The sequence below is a fragment of the Aspergillus mulundensis genome, assembly GCF_003369625.1.
Source record: "Aspergillus mulundensis strain DSM 5745 chromosome Unknown scaffold_0, whole genome shotgun sequence".
Taxonomy (NCBI): Eukaryota; Fungi; Ascomycota; class Eurotiomycetes; order Eurotiales; family Aspergillaceae; genus Aspergillus; species Aspergillus mulundensis.
In genome coordinates this window covers 1,874,065-1,896,514 of record NW_020797888.1, presented here as the reverse complement: position 1 = coordinate 1,896,514, position 22,450 = coordinate 1,874,065, and the positions used below count along the sequence as shown (strand labels likewise).

General features: G+C 48.2%; 7 protein-coding genes across 7 annotated transcripts; 4 read left to right on the top strand and 3 right to left on the bottom strand.

The window, feature by feature from the left end:
* Positions 1-297: 297 nt before the first annotated feature.
* DSM5745_00543 (ribonuclease III) lies at positions 298-1,413 on the top strand (the record flags this gene model as incomplete). The annotated part of the gene is made up of 2 exons (XM_026742559.1): positions 298-366; positions 421-1,413. 2 exons carry the CDS (start codon positions 298-300, stop codon positions 1,411-1,413), a joined length of 1,062 nt encoding a protein of 353 aa, XP_026608404.1.
* A 1,334-nt stretch (positions 1,414-2,747) lies between these two features.
* On the top strand, positions 2,748-3,524 carry DSM5745_00542 (uncharacterized protein; the record flags this gene model as incomplete). Its single annotated transcript, XM_026742558.1, has 1 exon — positions 2,748-3,524. One exon carries the CDS (start codon positions 2,748-2,750, stop codon positions 3,522-3,524), a length of 777 nt encoding a protein of 258 aa, XP_026608403.1.
* Positions 3,525-4,027: 503 nt separating this feature from the next.
* Positions 4,028-4,928, top strand: DSM5745_00541 (ER lumen protein-retaining receptor; the record flags this gene model as incomplete). Its single annotated transcript, XM_026742557.1, has 6 exons — positions 4,028-4,049; positions 4,098-4,156; positions 4,210-4,276; positions 4,339-4,544; positions 4,592-4,842; positions 4,892-4,928. The coding sequence occupies 6 exons, from the start codon at positions 4,028-4,030 to the stop codon at positions 4,926-4,928; spliced, it is 642 nt and encodes a 213-aa protein (XP_026608402.1).
* Positions 4,929-9,733: 4,805 nt separating this feature from the next.
* On the bottom strand, positions 9,734-12,740 carry DSM5745_00540 (putative cytokinesis regulator (Byr4); the record flags this gene model as incomplete). The annotated part of the gene is made up of 2 exons (XM_026742556.1): positions 9,734-10,308; positions 10,367-12,740. 2 exons carry the CDS (start codon positions 12,738-12,740, stop codon positions 9,734-9,736), a joined length of 2,949 nt encoding a protein of 982 aa, XP_026608401.1.
* A 1,745-nt stretch (positions 12,741-14,485) lies between these two features.
* Positions 14,486-15,790, top strand: DSM5745_00539 (uncharacterized protein; the record flags this gene model as incomplete). The annotated part of the gene is made up of 4 exons (XM_026742555.1): positions 14,486-14,645; positions 14,701-14,918; positions 14,983-15,289; positions 15,339-15,790. The coding sequence occupies 4 exons, from the start codon at positions 14,486-14,488 to the stop codon at positions 15,788-15,790; spliced, it is 1,137 nt and encodes a 378-aa protein (XP_026608400.1).
* Positions 15,791-16,280: 490 nt separating this feature from the next.
* Positions 16,281-18,837, bottom strand: DSM5745_00538 (putative NADH-ubiquinone oxidoreductase, subunit G; the record flags this gene model as incomplete). Its single annotated transcript, XM_026742554.1, has 7 exons — positions 16,281-16,386; positions 16,435-18,316; positions 18,376-18,398; positions 18,458-18,472; positions 18,533-18,584; positions 18,640-18,663; positions 18,723-18,837. The coding sequence occupies 7 exons, from the start codon at positions 18,835-18,837 to the stop codon at positions 16,281-16,283; spliced, it is 2,217 nt and encodes a 738-aa protein (XP_026608399.1).
* An 875-nt stretch (positions 18,838-19,712) lies between these two features.
* Positions 19,713-21,280, bottom strand: DSM5745_00537 (putative ER to Golgi transport protein (Sly41); the record flags this gene model as incomplete). Its single annotated transcript, XM_026742553.1, has 2 exons — positions 19,713-20,966; positions 21,017-21,280. 2 exons carry the CDS (start codon positions 21,278-21,280, stop codon positions 19,713-19,715), a joined length of 1,518 nt encoding a protein of 505 aa, XP_026608398.1.
* Positions 21,281-22,450: the final 1,170 nt, after the last annotated feature.

The following is a 22,450-nucleotide window of genomic DNA, read 5'->3' as shown; positions in this document are numbered from 1 at the left end:
CTTATTTCCAAGCCGTAACCCGTCGGGGTTGAAGTTCAGGGAGAAGACTCGGCATTGAACCTGTTTCGACACACGATAATCAGAAATGTAACAGCATATAAGTTACGGGTAAGGTTACCTTAGCCAAGTCCAATAGTCGACTATACTGAGCTGCCATTTGGGGTGGAAGGTGTTGTTTTGGTTGTTGCAGAGTAAGTTTGTAGGGTCGGACGTAGACATCCCCGATACGGTACCACGTGACCACACCGCTCAAACGTCTGATATAGCAGACGTTCTTCCGCATACTGCAGTCCAGTCATGGATCGAAAACGCAAATCTGTTTTTGCGTCATACCACGATGATAAAGCAGCCAAAACAAGAAAAAAAGTCAGTGTCATCCCTCTTCAGGAAACTGATTGCGCAATGTTGACAACAAACTAGGAAACTTACTCTGACCATAGTTTCAACATATCTTCTCCACAGGCGCCCTCACCGGACACTGACCTACAAGACGATATCCAAAGTATCTGTATGCTAGCCGACAAAATAATCGTGAAATACGACAATGGTCATATTAAACTCAGTCCAGAGGTCTTGGAGGCAACTAAAGTGTTCACATCCGCTCTACAAAAAACACCACCTCTAAGAAAACATACTAAACTCACTGACCCTGGCCCTGAAGTGCCGCGGCTTAGTCGGCATCTCAAATCCCTACCCCCATTGCCTCCAGTTCGAGACGAACAACTCGAACGGGCGGTTTTTACACATCCAGGTGTGAGCAAAGACCCAAAAACAACTTATGACAGGCTTGAAATTCTCGGCGATGCATACATAGAGCTATTTTCCACCAAGCTCATCTGGAACCGATTCCAGCACATGCCGTCCGGCCGCATGTCACAAATCAGAGAGCTTCTAGTAAAGAATGAGACGCTGGCTGAGTACGCCACCCAGTATGGCATCGACAGCAGAGCGTCGGTTCCGCCTGAGTTCTCAAATCAGCCGAAAAGGTGGATCAAAACGAGAGGGGATATTTTTGAAGCCTACGTGGCTGCTGTCATCTTGTCTCATCCCGATGGCTATGCTGTTGCCGAGTCGTGGCTCTCCGAACTATGGTCACCAAAGCTTGAGGCCCTCGAAGAATCCAACTCATTTTCCCAAGCAAAGGAGGCGCTTGCCAGGAAAGTCATGGGGAAAGGTGCCAAGTTGAGATATATCGACGAAAAGGAATCGATACAACATAAAGGAGGAACACAATCATACTTCATCGGTGTATATTTTACTGGATGGGGGTGGACAGATAAACACCTTGGTTCTGGACAGGGGTCAAATAAAACGATTGCCGGAAACAGGGCAGCTCAACAGGCCCTGGAAAATGGGGACCTGATCAACAAGATTGTCGCATCTAAAGAATCCCATATGACAGGAAGGCCCTAAGATTAGATCCATTTTCATGGTTATTTGCATATAAAAATGCCTTGTCCTTTGCGCTAGCAATTACCATAGCACCAGGGAACCCTTGTATACGCAGCGGAGTAATAGCAAAGGATGAACCAGAAGGCCGAAGGGTCTGTGACTTTGCGGTATCTCGTAGTGGGGTAGTACATCTTTCTCTTTGGGCTGGAGGCAAATAGCATAAATGTGATAAAGTCACATGGTTGTCTCCAGACACCCATGTCTGTAGTTAGAAGACGGCAGGGATGTGCCAAGTATCATCACCAAGGGATCACCAAGTACGTATGGCATAGATGAATCAGCGTGGCACAACCATCACCAATTTTATGTTGAACTCTGAGACAGACTACTCAACATCTACCTGCCTAGGTAAACACACATTACATCTAAATTATACTCTTTTGTCATACTTACACCACGTGTAACAAATCTCAATCACAGATGGATTGGGATCGCACCAGAAGGTTTGACTGGCCCCCATCTTAGCGCAAATCCAGGCGTCTTTTTGAATACACAGTTACTGAGCGGGGTGTTATCTCTACAGATTCGATGACCATCGTGGTGGGGAGAGCTATCGCCCTGGGGCTTCTCGAGTTTATAGTCGTCGCAGCAGGTCGCCCCCACGAATGCGTTCTCCTCCAGGTCGCCTTGTCGCTGACACGTGGGCACCATCTCCTGGTCGGCCATATACCCGCCCCAGGAGTCGTTCGCCCCCTCCCTTCAGACGTCGTTCACGAAGCCCTCAGCCGTATAACAGAGACGTTAATGTTTTGTACGCGAAATCGTATGCCTCTCGAAGGTTCTCGCCCCGTCGGGACGTGAGGCCAAGGTCTCCAGTATCCTCGTCTAGACGACCAAGATCTCCTTTTAGGGAAGATCGTCCGCGCGATGCTGCTTGGGCCCATAACAGTCTGATCCAGAGGCAGCCCGGGGACGCTTCTTCCTCCAGTCGCGATTACGGGTACTATAGAACAGACCGCCGCCTACCTTCCGCTGGCCGGCATACGAGGCCCGGCTCACCTTCGCGACATGTACCACCATATCAAGAAGATCAGCGCCCAACGCCTCGCGCCAGGAGCCCTTTCCATTGTGGGCGTAGGGATCCCACTGCTGATCGGTATCAGGGACAGAGACGACGGTCACAATCCCCAAATGATACATCATCTAAGCGCCCTTCTGCCTCTGGTTCTATGTCCAACTCCAGACGGTCATCACCCCTCGATGAAAGGAACCATAGCATCAGAGGCAATAGAAGTGGATCGCCGCCTGTTACTCATCTTTCAAGTCATCGCCGCTCTCAAGACCGCGGGACCCCAATGAGCCAGTATGACCGCACACCGGTGATAAGAGGCAAGTTGGAAACACCGGAAGCCAGGATCAAATCTCCTACGTCAGAGAAGGCTTTCGCGACACCATTGCCGTCTCGGGTCTCTGATTTAGACCCGAAGTCATTTCACAGCAAAACGTCATATCCGAGCAATGTCCCAAGCCAGCCGAAGGCGTTTAGCAATAGCCGCAACCACAAACTGTCCCCTCCACCCGGTCCGCCACATGGCCCGAAGACTCTTCCGTCGCATCCTCGCGCATCAAATATTTCACTCTTGTCTGCTCCGACAAGGCCTCGCGGAAGCTCAAATTTCAAAGATAGTGGCTGGGCAAGCACCTCCTTGCGTCGTGGGCCTGGGCTTACTGGGTCCCATGGAACTGCGCCTCGAAGTAATCACTTACCAGTCCCTGTTGCTGAACCTCAACGTTCCCGCTCCGGCCGTCATAATAGCGTGCCAACAACCCCCTCACAAGCCCCCAGGCACTCCAAATATCTCACAGGTCTCGGCACAATTTTACCCGGAGGTAAACTTGCGCCGCTCGACATTGAGGCCACGACAGAGAAACGTCTCTCCCAGCTCGAGGCAGATAAGGACCGGCTGTTTCAGCAAATTACAGAGGGCCAGAAGTTGAAGCGTGCCGGTTTACGGGACTGGGATAGACTAGATAGGGAAAGTACAATTTGTGCTCTGAGAAGCGAATTGGCTGAAGGGTATCTACAATGCATTACAGATACTGAAGGTATACTTGGCAGGGCCTTGTTTTGATTGTTCATCTTTTATACAAGCAGTCACTGGCGGAATTTCAATGCTTGTTGTTAGTGGCTACTGCTGTTTTAGCAAAATTATATTATCACTGACCATTCTTGAAGCCTTGATGACACTGATTATACATATGTGACTCTCAGAACTTTAATTTTTGGTTTTAGGCAGCATGTAAATATGCATGATAATAACTGGTAGAGTGTGTTGCATAATGAATGTGGGCTATGTCCACCCTAGCTTGTGCCTGGTTGTGCACTGCTTAATTAATGCTTAAGGCTTCGTGTCCACATTCTTGGGTTTGTTTATGTCATCACTGAAGTTGCTCTGTGATCACAAACTTGTCTGTCTGTTAGGCGGAAATTATTCAACATCCATTTGAGGGCCAGACACCCAATACTATAGATTTCTTGGATCGCAATCCTTCTCTGTTCTCCAATTGTCCCCCATCTTGTTGTCTTTTCCTTGTGTGATTGACTGCAACCCTGAAAAGGGAACCTGATAGCACCATGAATATCTTCAGATTACTTGGTAAGTTCCAAGGGACCACTGGCAATAACAGTTCTAACAGTATCACAGCTGATTTCTCCCATCTTGCGTCGATATTTGTCCTTCTACAAAAAATGAAGTCTTCAAGCGTGCGCCCAACCCATCTACGACCTGGTGCTAATGCGCTAATTCTAGCTTATAGAGCTGCTCCGGATTGTCTTTCAAGTCGCAGGCTCTCTACTTGATAGTTTTTGTTACTAGATATCTTGGTACGTTTCAGGATACCTTGTTTGCTGCCTCTGTTACTATGGTTGACCACCAATGACTCTAGATTTGTTCTGGGCTTTTACGGACTCATTATACAATACAACCTTCAAAATCTTGTTCATCGGCTCGTCAGGCTATATCATCTACCTTATGCTCAATGATTACCGACCTACACATGACCCCAACCTCGATACGTTTAAAGTGCAGTACCTACTTGCCGCCAGCGCCATCCTCGCTCTTATTTTCCCACACGACTATAGCATTTCGGAGGTCAGTCAATCTCTTTTAGTAGTGGGCTCAACATTGACAGACTGTAGGTTCTATGGACTTTCTCGATCTGGCTCGAGTCTGTGGCCATCCTTCCCCAGCTTTTTATGCTCCAACGTACCGGTGAAGCAGAATCTATCACTACCCATTATCTATTCGCATTGGGTATCTATAGGGCTCTCTATATCCCCAACTGGATATACCGATACTTTGCAGAAAACCACTTTCATCCCGTTCCAGTTCTGGCAGGTATCATCCAGACTCTTTTGTATTCTGACTTTTTCTACATCTACTACACCAAGTAAGTCATCCGTTTGCGTAAAATATCCCAGAGACTAATTTGTGAGCAGGATAATGAAAGGCAAGAAATTCTCTCTCCCAGTCTGAAGAGTGCTTGATTGCCTACCGTGGTCAATTGCAATCCACAGCTCGCAGAGAGCATCCATTCCCATGCTGCCGTTTGTACAACAGTTCGGGCAATCAACGGGGTGGCAGAGAAACGGCGGTATCTGGTTCGAATAGCCACAGAGTCTTAAAGCAAATACCCTCTCGAAAAGAATTACCCAACAGTCATTGCACGGCGCCCCAAAGTTCCTGGTTATATGTACCATATGATGCAACTACAATGAATGCGATTTTCTTGACTATTGCCAGCTCGACCTTTTAAACGAAGCCACGGGGACAATGAAGGCGACGGCACTGTGAGTAATTCTTTCTATAGTGTAAGGAGCCTAGGTTGCTGGATTCTAAATACTGTGGTGCCGATACTGGTCAGTGTTCATTCTTAAGCTCTTCAGACACTGTACGGACTAATATTGAGAGGAACAGGAGATGAAAAGAGCATATATCCGAGATTGGTCAATGAAAAATGAAAACACTCCACGCCTTGTCACCCTCAAAAACCGCGTGCAGGTTGGAGACAGAAGATGTCACTGTCACCAAAGTCATGGTTTCCCAATTGACGGTAGGATGGAACGAGGGACCTAGCAGGAGAAATCTCGATGGCCGGATGTTCCATGTGCACTGGAATATCCCGTGCTGTAATTGACTTGAAGCGAAGGCACTGGAATCTCATTGTGGAACGAATCCAAAGCTGCTGATATTGGGCCCGGAAGATGACCCAAAACTCCGCCACTAACTGATCGCACAGTCCCAATACTCAAAGTCCCGTGCCTGTGCGATTTGCGCGCCGAATCTACCCAGTTATTTTGCTGGTGAAAATACTCCATCTGAGGCCTATCCAAGGTGGCCGGTCCAGAGATGGCCGATTGGCGTCTAGATATAGGCGGAGAGGGAAGTTTCGGAGAACGCGAGGATATTTCGAGAGGTGGCGAGCCTCGCCTCGAATTAGGGGGCGTCAAACGAGTGCCACCCCGGCGGACTTGGCAAGTTGGGCATATTTTCACGAAGCGAGATATTAGTTCTTTGGGCACCCTTCAAAGAAGTCAGCGGAGTATATAATAAACGAACGGTGTGTGTTGACCACGTACCATGAGTATACCTGTCGTACCTGGGCTGACGTTTTATCTCGACCACCATGTTGGCATTGCTGGTGCGCCTTCGTGAGTATCTTGAACAGCTTTTCCCTGATGGCGACTGGCTTCCCTTCGTGGCAAATCATTCGCCTGCACTAGAGATGATGCTTCACCGTTAGCATTGCGCCCTGCTCGCTGCAGACAGGTGTGGCTTACGGACATCTGAGCTATTGCCCCCGACTGCTTGAAGCTTAAACATCTTTTTAACCCAAAATCTAATGTGCTCATCAGCTTACTCGAACTCTCTGTGTTGACGACAAGCGTCTCAATTGAGGAAGGCTCCATACCGAAATTGGGCAGATTCGATGGCCGTGTCCTTAGGATCTATCAAGACTGTCCTGATGTTGCGCGCCCGCTTAGCGTGAATCAAAGCCTTATCTTGCTTCTTCACGGACAAATCATCAACGTAACTAAGAAAATTATACTATGAGTTCGACTCACGCTTTATGGAAGGCGAGGATAGGAGACAGAACAAGAACAGATGGACTCTTACCTCTTGACCAATCTATCGAATTCTTTAACGTTGGGGAAGCCCTCTAGCGGAGGAATAATTGGTTCCGAAAGCATGGTATCCTCATTCCTGGAATCTTGGTTCTCGAGCTCCGTTTCAGCCAATGCTTCATGAAGAGGGAGGTAAGCCGGCCCTTGCAGATAACGCGGCTGCGGTATACATTGTGCTGGTGGGTGGTGCAGGGTTGCGTGGTCAGTAATCGGCGCCATCGATGCTCCCTGTGAATGATGGGGGGACATGTTTGAGTGGTTATAGGGCAAACTGAAATGCGGTGCAAAAGAACTGAAATGATGCTGTGGGAAATGGTAGGAGCTTGCTTCGAAATCATGACCTTCTCCATGACCGCCTGGAATAGGCAAAGATAGATGCGGATTGATGAAGTAACCCTCCTGTCCGTCGTTACTCCGTCTATGGAAACCGCTCATGATTGTCGCCAAAGATTTGTTGTTATTTCTGGTCCGGCGTCCACAAGAAGGTATACAGGCCTTGACAACACTCTCCAACCTTGTATGCCACCTGCACTCCTTGAGACCGTTACAACTCTGTGGAGGGTATTGACTGTGGCTGGCTGGTATGATTCTCAAAGTGATTTATAGAATTCGCTCGCTGACGTGTGCAGGTGTAGCATAAAATCCGGCTAGGAGAATATGCCGGCCTAGCCCTGGTGGAAGGTCCTGAAGAATGAAGAGGGAGATGAAGTTTCTTTCTGTCTTCGTTGGAAAGGCTGAACTACCAACAAGCGGACAGGGAGTTGAATTTAAGGGGGTATATCCATTGCCTGGTCTATAAAGCTCTTTTTCTCCCCTTTCTTTTTTTGTTACTTATTTTGATTCAAAAACATGTGCATATCCAATAGACACTGTGCCCCGAGGTATGATGCGAGGTAACCATCAATCAAATACCAGGTAATGGTGAAGATGCAGAGGCAAAAGGAATTCTGAAATGCCGATGGCTAGTACCTACCTGCTGCTGGCGAATGGGGCGAATGGCTAGAGACTTGGAGACTGGAAAGCAGGGTGCTGCAAATGTCAAGCAAAAAGAGAAATACAGGCAGGGGCACCGAAGAGATTGACAGCAAACAGGAACCAGGAGATAACAGAAAAGGCATGTCGGATGTAGCGCACACTGCAAATGGTGCAAATACAGCGGCAAAGCAAGCTGCATTTGGGGGCGCAAAACGAAGCAGAAGTAGCCAAGGGTGTGCCAAATTTGACCAGGATCAAGCATCTCAGGCAACAACATCGGTTGAGCGGCGGAGAATACAATAGAAACAACAGGCAGTGAGACAGTGAATCAACAGTGTATTGGTTGACACGGTTCACATAATTGACACTTCCATAATGACAAGAGCAGCCCTAACAGACACTGATCTCCGCAATTCTGCAGATGAGGCCTACCCGGGTACAGACAATGGCATACTTATAATTAGCCTTGCATAAACTGATTCGCTGATCCTCCAGAGAGTCTAGAGCAGAGTCACAGACCAAGGACACATTCCAATTTTCTTGATATGTGCCATGAATGATTCGAGGCTTTCCGTGCCACCCAATCAAGGAAGATCCTGGTAGTGATGCATGAATAAAAGACCGGGGATCCCTACCCAAGCCCAACCCAGCAAACCTCTTATGGAATGATCCTCAATTCTGTTCGAGTTCCAGACTCCGGTGCAATAGTTCATCAATCATTGATGCACCTTTGTTCTTTGCTTCTTTCCGTGCCACGTTAGCTTGACTGGCCTTCGTGCTGCAGCCAACCAAACTCAAACTGACTTGCAGAACCGCACGCTTCCGAGGTGGAGACTGATGGTTCATTCGGCCACAAAACCAGCATCAACTGTAGGGACTAGGAAGCTCGGGTCTTTGTCGGTTCCACATCGAGTTGGGTCGATTATTTGACTAATTCCAGTTGATAGTGCTGCTGATTGTGGTCTCACCTAACTACCTGAAACGACTATTTGCCTTCACGCACCGCAATGACCTCTCATACGGACAGCAATGTCGCCGTATATTAGTTTCTCTCTCCGTGTCATCTGAGGTCCCTAGATTATGGGTGCGTTGGCAACTGATGCATCTGGACTATCACCATTGGTTCGACGTGGTGTGACTCGCATTCTTACAGGCAATGTCAGCAACTTCAACATAGCATGTTCATGACTTCAGTACCTTCAACGAATGGGTCAACGCTCAATTCCAGGTCGGTGCGTGCTACCCTTAGACGCTGGCAACCTGGCACGGCTAGGATGCTCTCATATTACTTGTGCGGTATCTCGGAACCCGGTTGTGGCAAGGACGAAGCAAGGGAATGCGCCTCCTGACGGGCTGGGATATGGAGATGTGCATGATGCTGTACATAAATAGTCAAGCACGCAGACCGCCACACAAGGGGTGCCTATCGGTGGCGGCCTTCTGGCGGATACCGAAGAACCACCAAGAATTCCTAATAGTTGTGACATCAAACGTCTCAGCAGACGCACATCTCCAACGACAGTTGTGCCGAATAAAGGCACCTCGTTTGCGCCTATGGTCATGGAGCGTAGGCAGACAGGTAAGGCGGATGAGGTGCTCACCAACCCTGCGGGAGGAGCTATGATCCCGCACCCTGACACCACAGGACTAGAAGTGTCGAAGTATCGACCGATGACCTAGCATACCGCAGCATTGCGCCTCGACCTTGTCCCCTACCTTCATGCGCTCGCTGCTGGTACTTTTGGAAAAGCACGTAGTCGCACGGTTGATCAAGAAGTAGCAAGTACACGCCGGCGTCACACCCTGAAGGGGCATGGACAAATAGCCTGCTAGCAGGGATGGGTATCGTAGGTGCCGGTGATAGAGCTGCTGTCGAGCAGCTAGCCATTCCAACCGACGAAAGCCACTTGAATCGGAATTGAACCTCATAAGTTCTATTGTCATCAGCTCGTGCAATCAAGGTATCCACTAACACTAGGTAAAACAGGCATATAACGACGGTAGTTATTGCAAGGGGACAAGGTCACCGTAATCTTCAAACTACTCGCCACACACTATTAGAGCTCGAACATATCAATGTATAGGAGAAGCTCCAGTAAATTCATGGGTATCATCATTATTGTCTCATTTCATCTCACCTCGATTCTCTGGGTTAGAAGTGGAAGCAACCAGGCCAAACAATCATGCATTGTCGACCCCTCGAGCCCCAAGCGTGCTGTTAGATTTTACCAGATCCCGGATAGCCCATCTCCAGCTGCTTCCGAAACCAGCAGGGTCACGGTTTATCCACTTGTCGACCTTGCGTCTCCATTTTTCCTCTTCCGTATGCTGGCGTCTAATAAATTCTGGGCCAACGTCAAATTCCTCTGTTATGGGCCACTCATCAGACGACTCCTCGCCGCTCCTGTCATCCCCGCTAATTGCAGGGCCGAAATCTTCGAGGGCCCGCGGAACCCTTTGGCTAGAGGCACCAGATTCCCCCAGATCAGCAAGGTTGGAAAATACATCATCTTCGTCTTCGATTGCAACGACCCCATCTACCCCGGGTTGAGACGGCGCCAGCTTCAGCCAACACATGCGTTGCGGATCAAACACCATTCCGCCAACCACCTGAACGTTCTGCATGGCCCCCACATTGGTGATAAGGGCGGGTGATGATTTCGGCGACTTCGGCGTGGTGGTGTCGAATCCATGGACCAGATTCTCGTTCCCTTCCCAACGAAAAGAGATAGGATTGTATTGCATACCATTCACGGCTTGGTAAATGTCAGCGTCCAGTCCTTGAACATTGTTATGATTCGAGAAAGTACTTACATTTCCGTTCTTGCACCCCGGTACCAATGGGCTTTATTAGCTGAGGTTTAGATCCAGAGACCGAACCGGATTTCGCTTTCTTGCTTCTTAGTGCTCCTGTGGTTGACGGGATCCGCGAGGCGTTTTGGGATTTCCAGTTCGAGCTTAGAGGGGTAAGAGGATTATTTTCCCGGCTCTTTGAAATCGAAGACATGGATGCGATGCGTTGTTCTCTAGCATTCCTTGATGCGTTGGTATCTCGTGCAAATCTAGGAACAGATCCTTGTTGCTGGAGTGGGTTGCTCGTAGTGGGAGTCTGCTGGATTGAACCTTCCGGTTTCAAAGGCTCGGTTTGACTTATGCTCAGCCTATTTCGCAAGGATCGCGGCGCCCCACGACCGCTAGGTTGCTTTACAAATTTGCTCTCCGTTGCAGTGGAAGTAGGTAAGTCGTCAAAAGAAGCCAATTCAGTTCCGTCACCATAATTTCGGCGACGTGCCGGTCGAGTAAGGGCCCGTTTAGGAGTTGTATTCATTGCATCCGGGCTTGTATCATTTGAGATGCCGCCGGAAACATCATGACGGCCCGATAGTGGCAATCGCACAATGATGCCTTCAGAGCTGATTGTATCGCTGGAGCCATCGGAGCTCCGACGGGTATATCGGTAATTTTTCATGCTGGCGTGATGAGATTGTTTGTCTGACGCACCGGCGGGTAAGAATGGTGCCTGGGATTTACGGACTGATGTCTTCCCATCTTGCCCAGTGCGGTCAATAGGCGCCCGAAACCGGGTATTCAGCCAGCCCGAGCTACCACTTTGACGAGGAGGGCTCGTAAATGAGGTGCTGTGACCTGTCCGCTGTGGTGCGTTGCGCATTGAGGGCATTGACCGTTTCGATCTCAATAACTGCTTCCCAGAGGTGCGTTCACCCGCCAAGCCTTCCTTTGAGATTCGAGTCCCAACTAAGCGCCGGCTCGACGTCAATGGAAGCGACGACACGGACGTCGACCCAGTTATCGGAAGACTAGACACGGATGAGTGAGAGACATGGCTTGGTCCGCGTGGAGAGGAACGAAACTTTGATAAGGGGGCACCGCTCTCAGAGACCGTCTCGAGATGGGTGGAATGAGTCCGGTCATGTCCAGAAAGCCGGGGGATACGGGTTTTCGGAGATACCGCGGCGTTTGTGAAGGTTAGCGTGGTTGCAGAACGCCGCGCCGGGCTTCCGAAAGACTCTGTTTTGTATTTGATATTCGGATTTATTGAAGATCTCCTGGCAATCAAGGCCTCGTCGCTATTGATCTCAAGACCAGAGAAAAAGTCGTCGCTGCGAGGTTGTTCTAGACGCCTATCCTCGGGTATACAGCGAGGTGCCTCGGAGAAGTTCTGCTGCCCCGACTGGGTCAAACGGGCGCCCAGGTCTAAAGGTCCTTCCGGAATCACAAGACCGTCCAGTCCTTCGTCGTCACTTTCACCTGTGAGGTAGCTTGAAGCACTTGGACTTACAAGCGAGATCGACGAGCTTGGATTCGAACGGTGTTCTCGCATAGTGCCACCGAATCGCACGCCAATACTACCTTCGGACCAATCGACATCAACGTCCTCGGCAGCTGGGCTAAAGGTGCTTGCCAACGGATTGCGCAATTGGAGGAGGTCATCCGCCGGTAGTTCAAAGTCATCCTCAAACTTCTCAACCGATGTAGTTTCCTTGTCGATATCCGAGTCTCTAATGATGCTCGGTAAATGTGAAGAAAGCTGCTTGGTCGCTTTGATGGTAGAGACATCCCCGGTGCCATCGACACTGATGCAGTCTGGGAAGCCAGCGGGTAATGGGTGGGTAGATGGTGGCAGAGTCAAGTCGCCGTCTAAGAGCGGAGAGACCTTCGCATGTTCTGTTGAAGTGGAGCCAAGGTGCAGAAGGGCCTCGGGAAGAGATGTGTGGTGGAATCGTTTCAACTCCAGAGCAGTACTAGGGCTAGGGAGTTCCAAATCGTCAGACCAGTCGTCAATGAACTCTCGCTTTGTCTTTTTCCTTCCAAGACGCTTGATTGTGCCCCCGACAAGAGCTGTGCGTGGGACATTTGCTGGTAGAGGAATACCAGCATTTTTGACAGAAATTATGGCTTCTTCATTCACAAATTCATCCTCGTCTAATAACTGTATCTGCCAATCTTCATCTCCACCTGTGGTGGAGTCAAGATCAGAACGAGCAGAGCGACGCGAAGAGATCGAGTCGCGATGTCCAGACCGGCGAATAGACGAGTTCGTTACAGATGTGGTGCTCGAAGCGGCGCGGAGATGAATGTCCTCGTAACATTGTAGTTCATCGTCATCGTCCCAACATTCAATTGCTCCTTCACTGTTCTGGCGCACATCAAGAGTTGTTGGCGCCATGATTGCTCGCTTGCCGGCGCTATGAAATATAGCATGTACTCATACGTCAAGTATATATTCGAAGAGCGAGATCTAGGTTGTATGCTTCGGATGTTCTGATACTGGTAAGGTGCTGTGATAAAGATAGAGCGTCATGCCGTGCTGCTGCTGGATAGTTGAGTTTGGTAATATCGAAAGTCCGGTTAGGTATGCATGTAATTTCACTTGAGCAAAAGAAAGGGTGGGTCCAATGTCGGTGGCTCGTGTCTTATAGTGTATGGTTGATATGTAGATAAAGGAGCACAGGGGCTTGAGTTGCCTATGCTGGGTATCACGAGAGCTTAAGAGGACAGACAGTATGACATTGAACAAAGGGGGAAGTCCACAACGTGGGAATATTGGGTGACAGGGGTCATGCGGGAACTTGTGTGTCGTGACAGCGGTGGCTGGTGGAATTCCGTGAACAGGCAAGGGCGCTATGAATGCTAACTACACAAGCATCCGCGGAGAGTGGTCAGAGACCATAATACTCTTGTTGAGTATAGCGGCAATAATGAGGAGTTAGATACGGAGTACCAGGCACAAAAACAGAAGAGAGTGTATCTGGGCAACGGGAGTCTGAGCAGTGAGGCAAGGGTAATCTGCTGGATGAAATGTGGATTGAATGCTGCAGAGTTGTGGCGGCGCTTCATCCACTAGTTCCATGCTAAGGCGCCGGTTGCTCGGACAGTCCAATACGGAGTACTCCTATCTAATTCTAATGTATCACGGAGTACAGACACATCAAATTAAGGATGTCTTACTTGCGTCAGTCTCACCTGTGGGTTGTCTGACGTATTGCCACCAGTAGATTTTTGGGGTCGGATTGGCAAGTCCAGACTGAATACTGAATCATGATATGGTATCCGTATTCAGTCTACTCCGTAGCCAGCCCGGGCCTTAGCGGCATGCTTCGGAACACTTATTTTTGGGAAAGACAGGTTAGACTGGCCACATCTCAGCCATGACGTGCATACGGAGACGGAGTACAGGGCAACGCTCTGTCCACAGTCTATTCTTGTACTCCGTATACTGTAGACCCACCGTCTCATCACTGCACCGTCGTGGACCGTGGCTTGTCTCCGTGTCTGCATAACTGATGCCTCAGGGTACGCCTTCAATTTATAGGTGGGAACACTTAGGTAGAGCAGTATTGTATCACGCATGTTATTCTGAGTAAATAAAGATTTGAATGTGCTGTTATGTGTCTAGAGTCCTTCTCTGTACAGAGTGTCTCCACTGCTTATCATTACCAAGACAGATATACCTATCTTTCTAACTTCAAGAACTCTGTAATCTCTGACAAGCACTTGATATCGGTGTTTCACTCCACCTAAACCTACAAAGTACAGAGTACTGTACTTTGTAATTGAGGCCCTATGATGAGATGCGACACCCTCATTGTTTGCTTGCCTGGTGACTGTAAATTATGTATAAGAACATATTTATATCACATTTCACAATTAACAACCTATTTATTAACAATTAATAATGCATTGTTATTGATATTATCTACAAATACGGGGTATTAATCATGAAATGAGGGAGTGTGCCAAGCCCAGTAGGTAAATCCTAAGTAGAAAGCTGCAAATGCAAGTAATATGAGGACCAACCATAAGCAAGGCAACAGCCTCTTCCCGGGAAAACCAAATAGCCTAATCCTGGAAGAATAATCTCACAGTTCTCCCAGTCAAGCAAACCTCCAACATTCTGCCTGAGTGGAAAAAATGTCTTCTGTGACAGGTAGTCTTACTTCCCATGTTCTACACCTCTGTCGATCAGATAAAGCTGATTCTCACATCCTTTTTCGGGCTTCACGCTCCAACTCCACCTCACTTGAAGTGAATATAACTGCTACAGAGGGCGACAGCCCCTACACTGCAACTCGTGAGTTATTGTTAACAGCCCCAACCACCTTGGTGTACTAATGCGCGAAGGACAGTGCGGCATTCTCAGCTAAAGAAGCTCAGAGCAAAAAACTATCAAGGGAGCGATGATGAGTGGAAGGATACCCTGCTATATGTTTTCGGCCTCCATGAAGAACACCCAAAGAGGCCAAAACTTCTTACAGGCGTCGAAGCATCGGCTAGTATAAATGGAACCGGGGAGGATGATAAAGAGCTGGTAATTACAGTGAGGAAGAGGATACAGTCTATTACCGTGAGTACATTCTACATTCTTGCATGAAGGGTCTTCCGCGGACAGTACCTCTGATGTATTGCAGCAAAAACTTGGATCAATAACTCTGTACCAAGATGAAGAGCAACATATTGAGCTGTTTGAATGGACGAACCTTGCCATCGACAGGGCAGATACACTCGAGCAGCGTTTCAATAATTTATCCGATCGCTTCCATGCCGCCGAGAGTAAAATTGATTTGCTCAACAAACAGTTACAAGAGTTCATCTGCTCGAAAGATCAACATGAGCAGGAGCTGTTCTCCGGTTTCGTGCAATTATTGAATGAGAAGAAACTGAAGATCCGCAATCAGCAACGCATGCTCGCCTCAGCAAATGTGGATACCGGAAAACGTGAGCGACTATCCCGATTGTTGACGAGGTCAGTACTAAAGTCAAGCAGTAACTATGATGCAAGCAGTCGCAAGTTCAGAACAGCCAAGGCCGAAACGAAAGGGGGGGAAGGGCGGAAGATGTAAACGTGCCGCGGAAATGATACCCGCCGACTCCAGCGACGATGGTTTTGAGAAGATGGGCGCTGAGAAGTCCAAACATCATGCCAATCATGGCATGGACGAAGGCACAGATGACGAAGGACAGTCGACGCCCGAGCCAATTGAAGACGATGGTGGCACGTCCTCTGATGATGAAAATGCTTATAGCAATAGGCGATCTCAACGAGGAGATGGACAAGAACGACGACTGCCTGCGCAGGCCGCATCGAATTCGCCTCCGCCAAGGAGGGAGCTTCCCTTTGCGGGAAAGTTAGGAAAAGAGCCAAACTCAAGGCATTCTTCTCCAGTGCAGAAAGATCCGGACGAAATTGGAGGGGAGACGGATGATGATGAACTATAGCTCGCACTCTTCGCTGCAACAGCTCACGCATTAATCCTAATGTGCGTATGAGAACATGATCCAAGTACAAGCCCGACTTTTTCATGGAGTATTTACTTCGGTGACTTGTGAGATCTAAAATCCACTATCCGGTATAGCAGAGGATGGCTGAATCGCCCTTCAAGCGATGGTTATGCGCTGGAACTGGACGGGACAACCATACCACAGTGCCTCTTCTAGTTTAGGTACACGCTTACATTCCAGGATTTGTAGGCATAGTCATCTATCATTTCCGGAAGCCGCTTTTGATCTTATGTACAGAGAGTCCCTTCTTTACGTCCTTAACCTATACTGTACAACTCAAACCACTATAGGAGACAAGGGAAACGATAATACAACTAAAGGAGACCAATGACAGTGTTACGTGTTACAACAACAACGCCTAGATAAAAAGAGGACAATAAACAACAATAAATAAAAGGACGATTGGAAACAGGACTCAAAAGGTTTTTCAACCAAACATGTGCTGCGGAGACACTTCACCACCTGTAGACATGTAGTTCACGTCAGGGTTTCCAGACGCCTTGGCTGCTGAGGCGCGAGCCATGGTTGGTGAACTGCAATATGGTTAGCCACATCCTACAGGTGAGAGTGTTGGGTTATACCTTCTGGAAATGGAATCTGTGAAATAGAAATCTTCAATCACCTTCCTGAAGGGTGCGCTGGTTACCTGGGAACCCTTGTTCTGATCGACTAATTGAACCTTGCTCAGCTGCGCCAAAGAGGTGGGCTCAACGACATCGTAACGGCGCATGACAGGACTGATTTCTTCCATGCGATCGCGAAGAGCCTCAATATCATCGTACGCAAGAGGGGCGTTGAGGAATTCGCTCGCGGCACGAATGATCTTCCAGTCATCCCGGGAAGCACCGGGCATCGAAGTCGCCGCACGGGTAACTTGAACACGACCCTCGGTGTTAATGTAAGTGCCGGATTTCTCCGTATAGGCGGCTCCTGGTAAAACAACGTCCGCAATTTGTGCCCCGCGGTCACCGTGATGCCCTTGATAGACGACGAAAGCGTCACTAGGGATTTCTGACTGATTGACCTCATCAGCGCCAAGTAGCCAAATCATCTTGGGCTTCGTCTGCGTAACTTCAGGAGAAGGTATGGTGAATCCGATCTCGTATGCTGCAGCACGCGATGCCGCGCGCTGGAGAACATTATAGCCCTGCCATTCGGGCGTGTAAAAATTGCTGGCGTGCTTCTCCACAAAGCTGCCGACTGCCTCGAAAATTGCCTTTGCATTTTCATGTTCAGCTGCAGCACTGCCGACGATGATCATGGGTCGCTTAGCGGAAGCCAGCTTCTTGCCAAAGCTCCCCGAAAGCGCAGCTTTCAGAGTAGCAACGTCCGAACCAAGGTGCTCAAATTCGAATGTGCTTTCGAAAGTTTCTCCAACGAGACCTATCTCAAGATCAGAGCGAAGATACTGCTTGCGAATGCGAGCGTTGAGAACAGCAGCTTCGTGACGAGGATTCGTTGCGACTAAGAGAATGGCGTCTGCCTCCTCAATGCCGTAGATCTTACTGTTGAAGAGGTAATTTGAACGAATGTCAACGCCGTGGGCAACGGGCGAGCTACCACCGGGCTGATCCAAGGCAAGGTTGTCAGAGCCAAGCTTGTTGGCCAGGTCTTTCATGGCAACCATGGTTTCCGCGTCCACGAGATGGCCAGAGATAGCCTTGAATTCGTTCTCTTTTAACTGGAGCCTCTGGTGCGCAGATGCAATTTCAGTTAGGGCCTGTTCCCATGTCGTAGGAACAAATTTGCCTTCTTGTCGAATTAGGGGAGTGGTAATTCGCTGAGTCTTGAGTCCATCACAAGCAAAGCGAGATTTGTCATTGATCCATTCCTCGTTGATATCGTCATTAAGTCTGGGCAGGACGCGCATCACTTCCATCCCACGGGTATCTATTCGGACGTTTGAACCCAAGGCGTCATGCACATCGATGGATTCGGTGTGCTTCAGCTCCCAGGGACGGGCACGGAAGGCATAGGGCTTTGAGGTCAAAGCACCGACGGGACAAAGATCGATAATGTTGCCGGAAAGTTCAGTATCCAAATTTTGTTCCAAGTACGTTCCAATTTGCATATCATTTCCTCGGCCTGTTGTTCCAAGTTCAGGTGCGCCTGCAACATCATTCATAAATCGAACACAACGAGTGCACTGGATGCATCTGTTCATGGAAGTCTTGACAAGGGGGCCGATGTTCTTGTCTTCGATGGCACGCTTGCCTCCAAGTTCATGGAAACGCCCACGGTCAGCGCCGTAGCGCATTGACTGATCTTGAAGATCACACTCTCCTCCCTGGTCACAAATCGGACAATCAAGAGGATGGTTTGCTAGTAGGAATTCCATAACACCTTCTCTGGCTTTGTGCACCAAGGGGGAATCTGTTTTGACATTCATTCCAGGCTGAACAGGCCAGGCACATGATGCCACAGGTTTCGGGGCTCTTTCAACTTCGACAAGACACATGCGGCCTAACGAAGGTCAAAAGTCAGCACAACCACTTGGACAGGTAACATTGCTAAAGGCTTACAGTTTCCTGCAATCATCAACTTCCTAGAGTGTGCGTTAGCGCCTAGGCAGGGGTGGGGGACTAGAGAAGGGGTGTCGCGTACTCATGGTAACAGTATCTATCACGGATTGTCAGCACTACTTTAATGTACAATTGGTAAATTTATATCAATTGGTACCTGGGGATTGTCGCTCCAGCCTTCTCGCATGCTTGGATAAGAGCCGACCCAGCTGTAATGCAGAGTGAGTAGCTTGCTTTCGAGACGGTTCAGCGCAATGAAGTCACCTTCTACCGAAACCTTTTTGCCATCTAATGTCCACATGTAATCAGCAACTGACCGGAATGGCTTTGTACATGTCAAGACGCACCAATTGTGAGTTCCACCTCAGCAGAGCGAGGAATCGTCGTCGCGAAGGTCCTCGCAGTGTTGACCTTTGAAACCCGGACGGACCGGGCGGCCGCGCGGAATAGCTGCGGCCGCATACTGTGAAGAGAGGAAACAAAGAGGATAAAGGGAAAATGATATGAAGATGGGGCAGTAAGCTGCAGTGGCCGATGTGCAGCTTGAAGAGGGGGGAAGCTGGTATCTTTGGTCAAGGCACTTTCGGCGTAAGGTTGGATTCTCAAGCCCGGGCCGGGCGTCACTCGCAAATTGCTGCCTCCGGATTGGCTTAGCGGTACGGAAAATTATGTAGTCCGGACCACTTCCTTTTCTTGCTTTCTCAGCAAATTCGAGACTGTTTTCCTTTTCTTTTCTTTTCTCCATCTCATTTTACGGGCATGTTTATTGTAGGTGGTAGGGCAGTCTACGTCCCTCCCTCCTCTGCATCATGACCCAAGAGCAAGATGCACTGAGCTGGAGCTCCTGAGGGTCGTTTTAACCAGTTTACTGGTAAATTCACCCACTGAAGGTAGAGTTCCTTACCGACAGCGGCGACAATCGCGTGGTATTCATATTCTTCGGTTCGCTCCTGTCAGTTTGGAGAAAAGCTGTGAAATTTCTATGAATGGAAATTTCAGGTCTGTTTAAAATGATCTGTATGTACGCATGTATTGTGCTTGTCATGTTCTCAAATTGAATGCTCAAGACCCTCAGGAGGTGCTGAATGCTCTGTAAGTAAGGATTGTGTATTTGTATAACAAGGAATTGCGACGTGTCCAAGCGTGTATCAGGCAAACCGGTGGCAGTTTATCGCGATATTACTTGAAAACGTTCAAACCTTGACACGTATACTGAGCCTGTATGGGAATCTATAATGCTGGAAAATCGGTAATTGTACATGAAGAGCAAGCTTAGTTCATAATCAACCCGTAACGCCTCAGTTGGTAAATAGGTTCACTTAGACAATATTCGTCGCCTAGGAGCTGCTTGCTTGCCAGGTCGCCTCCTGTTTTGTACCAGGTGGCAGCCAAGCTTTCGTGTGGCTACTCGCTCTTGGACGGGCATGGCCGATGCCATCATCCTTTCTTAGGTTACTGGAGACGGAACGCTCGGCGACATGTTGGTCGACAGACTTTCCTTGCGGGAACGCATAACCGTTCGAGTCCCAAGCCTTACCCGGCGCACGAGTATTCAAAGGAAGAACGGGTTTCTTGGAATGGAAGTGGTCCGCATTCGCTCTCCGATCTGCGACATCGTCATGGCTATTGCGGTCGTAGAGGTATAACCCAAGGAAAGTGAGGGCAATGCCGAAGCCTTGAATAGATGTGGTAGAATTACCAAACCAGACAATTGCAACGACAATCACGAACACCCTCTTAATAAGGGATGCAACTGAATATGATACTGGTGAGACCATAGAAAGGAGGACAAACGCCAGAATATTCTGAGCAAAGTGAGACACCCCATTGAACACAAACTCAAGAAAGAGGGCTCCGTGGTCCAATGAACCAGTTTTGTTTGTAAGGGAGATAGCGCCATCTTGCATCAGATCAGACAGTAAGGGATAGCCCTCAGTGACAAACCAAATGGGCAACGTGAGAATGAAAGCTAACCCGGAGCAGTAGTAGAGGAGGTTCAATTTGTCCAACTTGCGTCGTCCAGCAGACTGTAGATCCGACTCTGCACGCTCGGCTTCGTTGAAAAGTTTTTTGGAAAAAATGTTCTGCGACACGAAAACAAGAGCCGCGACAAGCGCACACAGGATGCCAAAGAAATTCGTAGAGAACCCTGTTGAGCAAGCAAGCATGACACCCAGGGTCAGCGGCACAAGTGATAAGTAGGTTGCTTTAGCATAGCGAATGCGGAAGAAAAAGCGGTACGCCAGCACGGTGAACAATGGTGAAAGTCCCTTGATAGTGTGGACTAACGAGACGGGGATTTGCGATGTAGCCATCGAGCTCAATATATGGCCTGCTAGTTGGAATACAGCGAGGGGTAGCGCGGTCATGATAACATCGCGTGACGGCGAGCGAATGTTGTTCTTGAGAGCCGGTATGCTGACTTTGAGCCAGGGTAACACGGTTGCCAGGTACGAAAGTAGCAAGCACCACAATGACACGAAGGCAAACTGGACGACTGTGAGAGTAATCGGCTTGGGAAGCGCGTTCAGAATGGATTTTGAAGACGTATTTGTTAAGGCCGAAGTAGTATACCAGATAAGGCAGAGCACCTGCGGACGAGTAAGCGGCTGCGATCGGCGATGGGATTGGAGAGTCGTACTATGAGTCTGTACGAAATGGGAGCTCTGAGTGCTTGAGCCAACTCTTGCGCATTGGCACTAACGCTACCATTGCGTGTCCTTATGGCACTTATGGTTTCGCTGATGCTCTTTCTCGGCCGTCGCTTGGTATCCCTGACTGGTTTGTAATCCCAGTGATCACTAGGCGCATACCTAATTGTTGAGTTCGGTAATATGGTTCTCGATTCCGTGACTTCGTATTGTTCGTCCTGAAACGGTGGGAACTTATCTATCGGGCTCGCCATGGGCTGAGGGCTTGACACTTTGACTGATGTCTGCAACTCTGGTTGTCGTATGGAAGCGCGCCGCCCGGTACCGGTCACTGTCCTGGTGGTCATTTCCTTATACTCTGCACACGGTCCTTGCACGGTTCGATTATGCGGTAGTAAAGCAAGGGGCGAATTGGGGTTTGAGACAAATGAAACCTGTGTGTTGCTGGAGGTTGAGCGCTGGGACGGAATACAGCGAAGTCGAGCACTTCGGACACGTTCCTGATATCGAAGACTGGATTGGTGTGACTATCCAGGAGCCCAGTACCTGTTGAGTGGACTAACGAGCGATAGACGTACCATGAGTTGACTCCGCGGCAGCGTCTCAGGTGGTACCCATACTTGTGGTCATGGTGTATCTTCAGATGGGCACTCATTCTAACAACATCACTGCAGGTTTGGTGTCTGGCTGGGGCCCCGGCCGGCGAGGCACTAGCATACTTTGGTACTAGTGCTGGATGAGATGACGAGTCACTAAATTACCACTGACCAATCATGATTGCGAAATGGGCAACGATGCACACAAAATAGCCTCGCAACTAGGGGTGGGATCCAACATATGTCTGACTGTTTGTGACCACCTAAATAATAAGTATGATAGTTATAGCAAAGCAAGGCTGTTAAATTAATGCTTAGCATATTATAAAAGGCTTAGTAGCCATAAGGCACGTAAAAACTAGTCTTATTTTAAAAGGCGCACTATAAATTTATAAAAAAAAATAATTTTTTTTAATTTATATATAAAAATTAATACTTTTTAAAAAGTTTTAAAACATGTTTTACAGCGCTTTTTACAGCGCTTTTTAAAGTATTTTTTTAGTTAAATTTATTAACCGCGTAAAAAGTATTAATAATATTATACTTATTATTTTATAATACTTTATTAACCTTAGCTAATTTTATTACTTTAGCCGCGTGGTGTTTTTCTTTTTTTATATTATTTTAATTAAGTAATTTATTAATAGCATAGGCGTTATTTAAAATTTTTTAAATTATAAAGTTTTTATAAAGTAACTAGTTACAGGCTATTTTATTTTATTTTTTTAGCTAAGTAAACTTATACTTTAGTATTTTAGCCTTATTTTTTTTATATTAATAGGCTTTAGTTTTAAAGCGCGTGTATTTATATAAATATATACTAGCTTT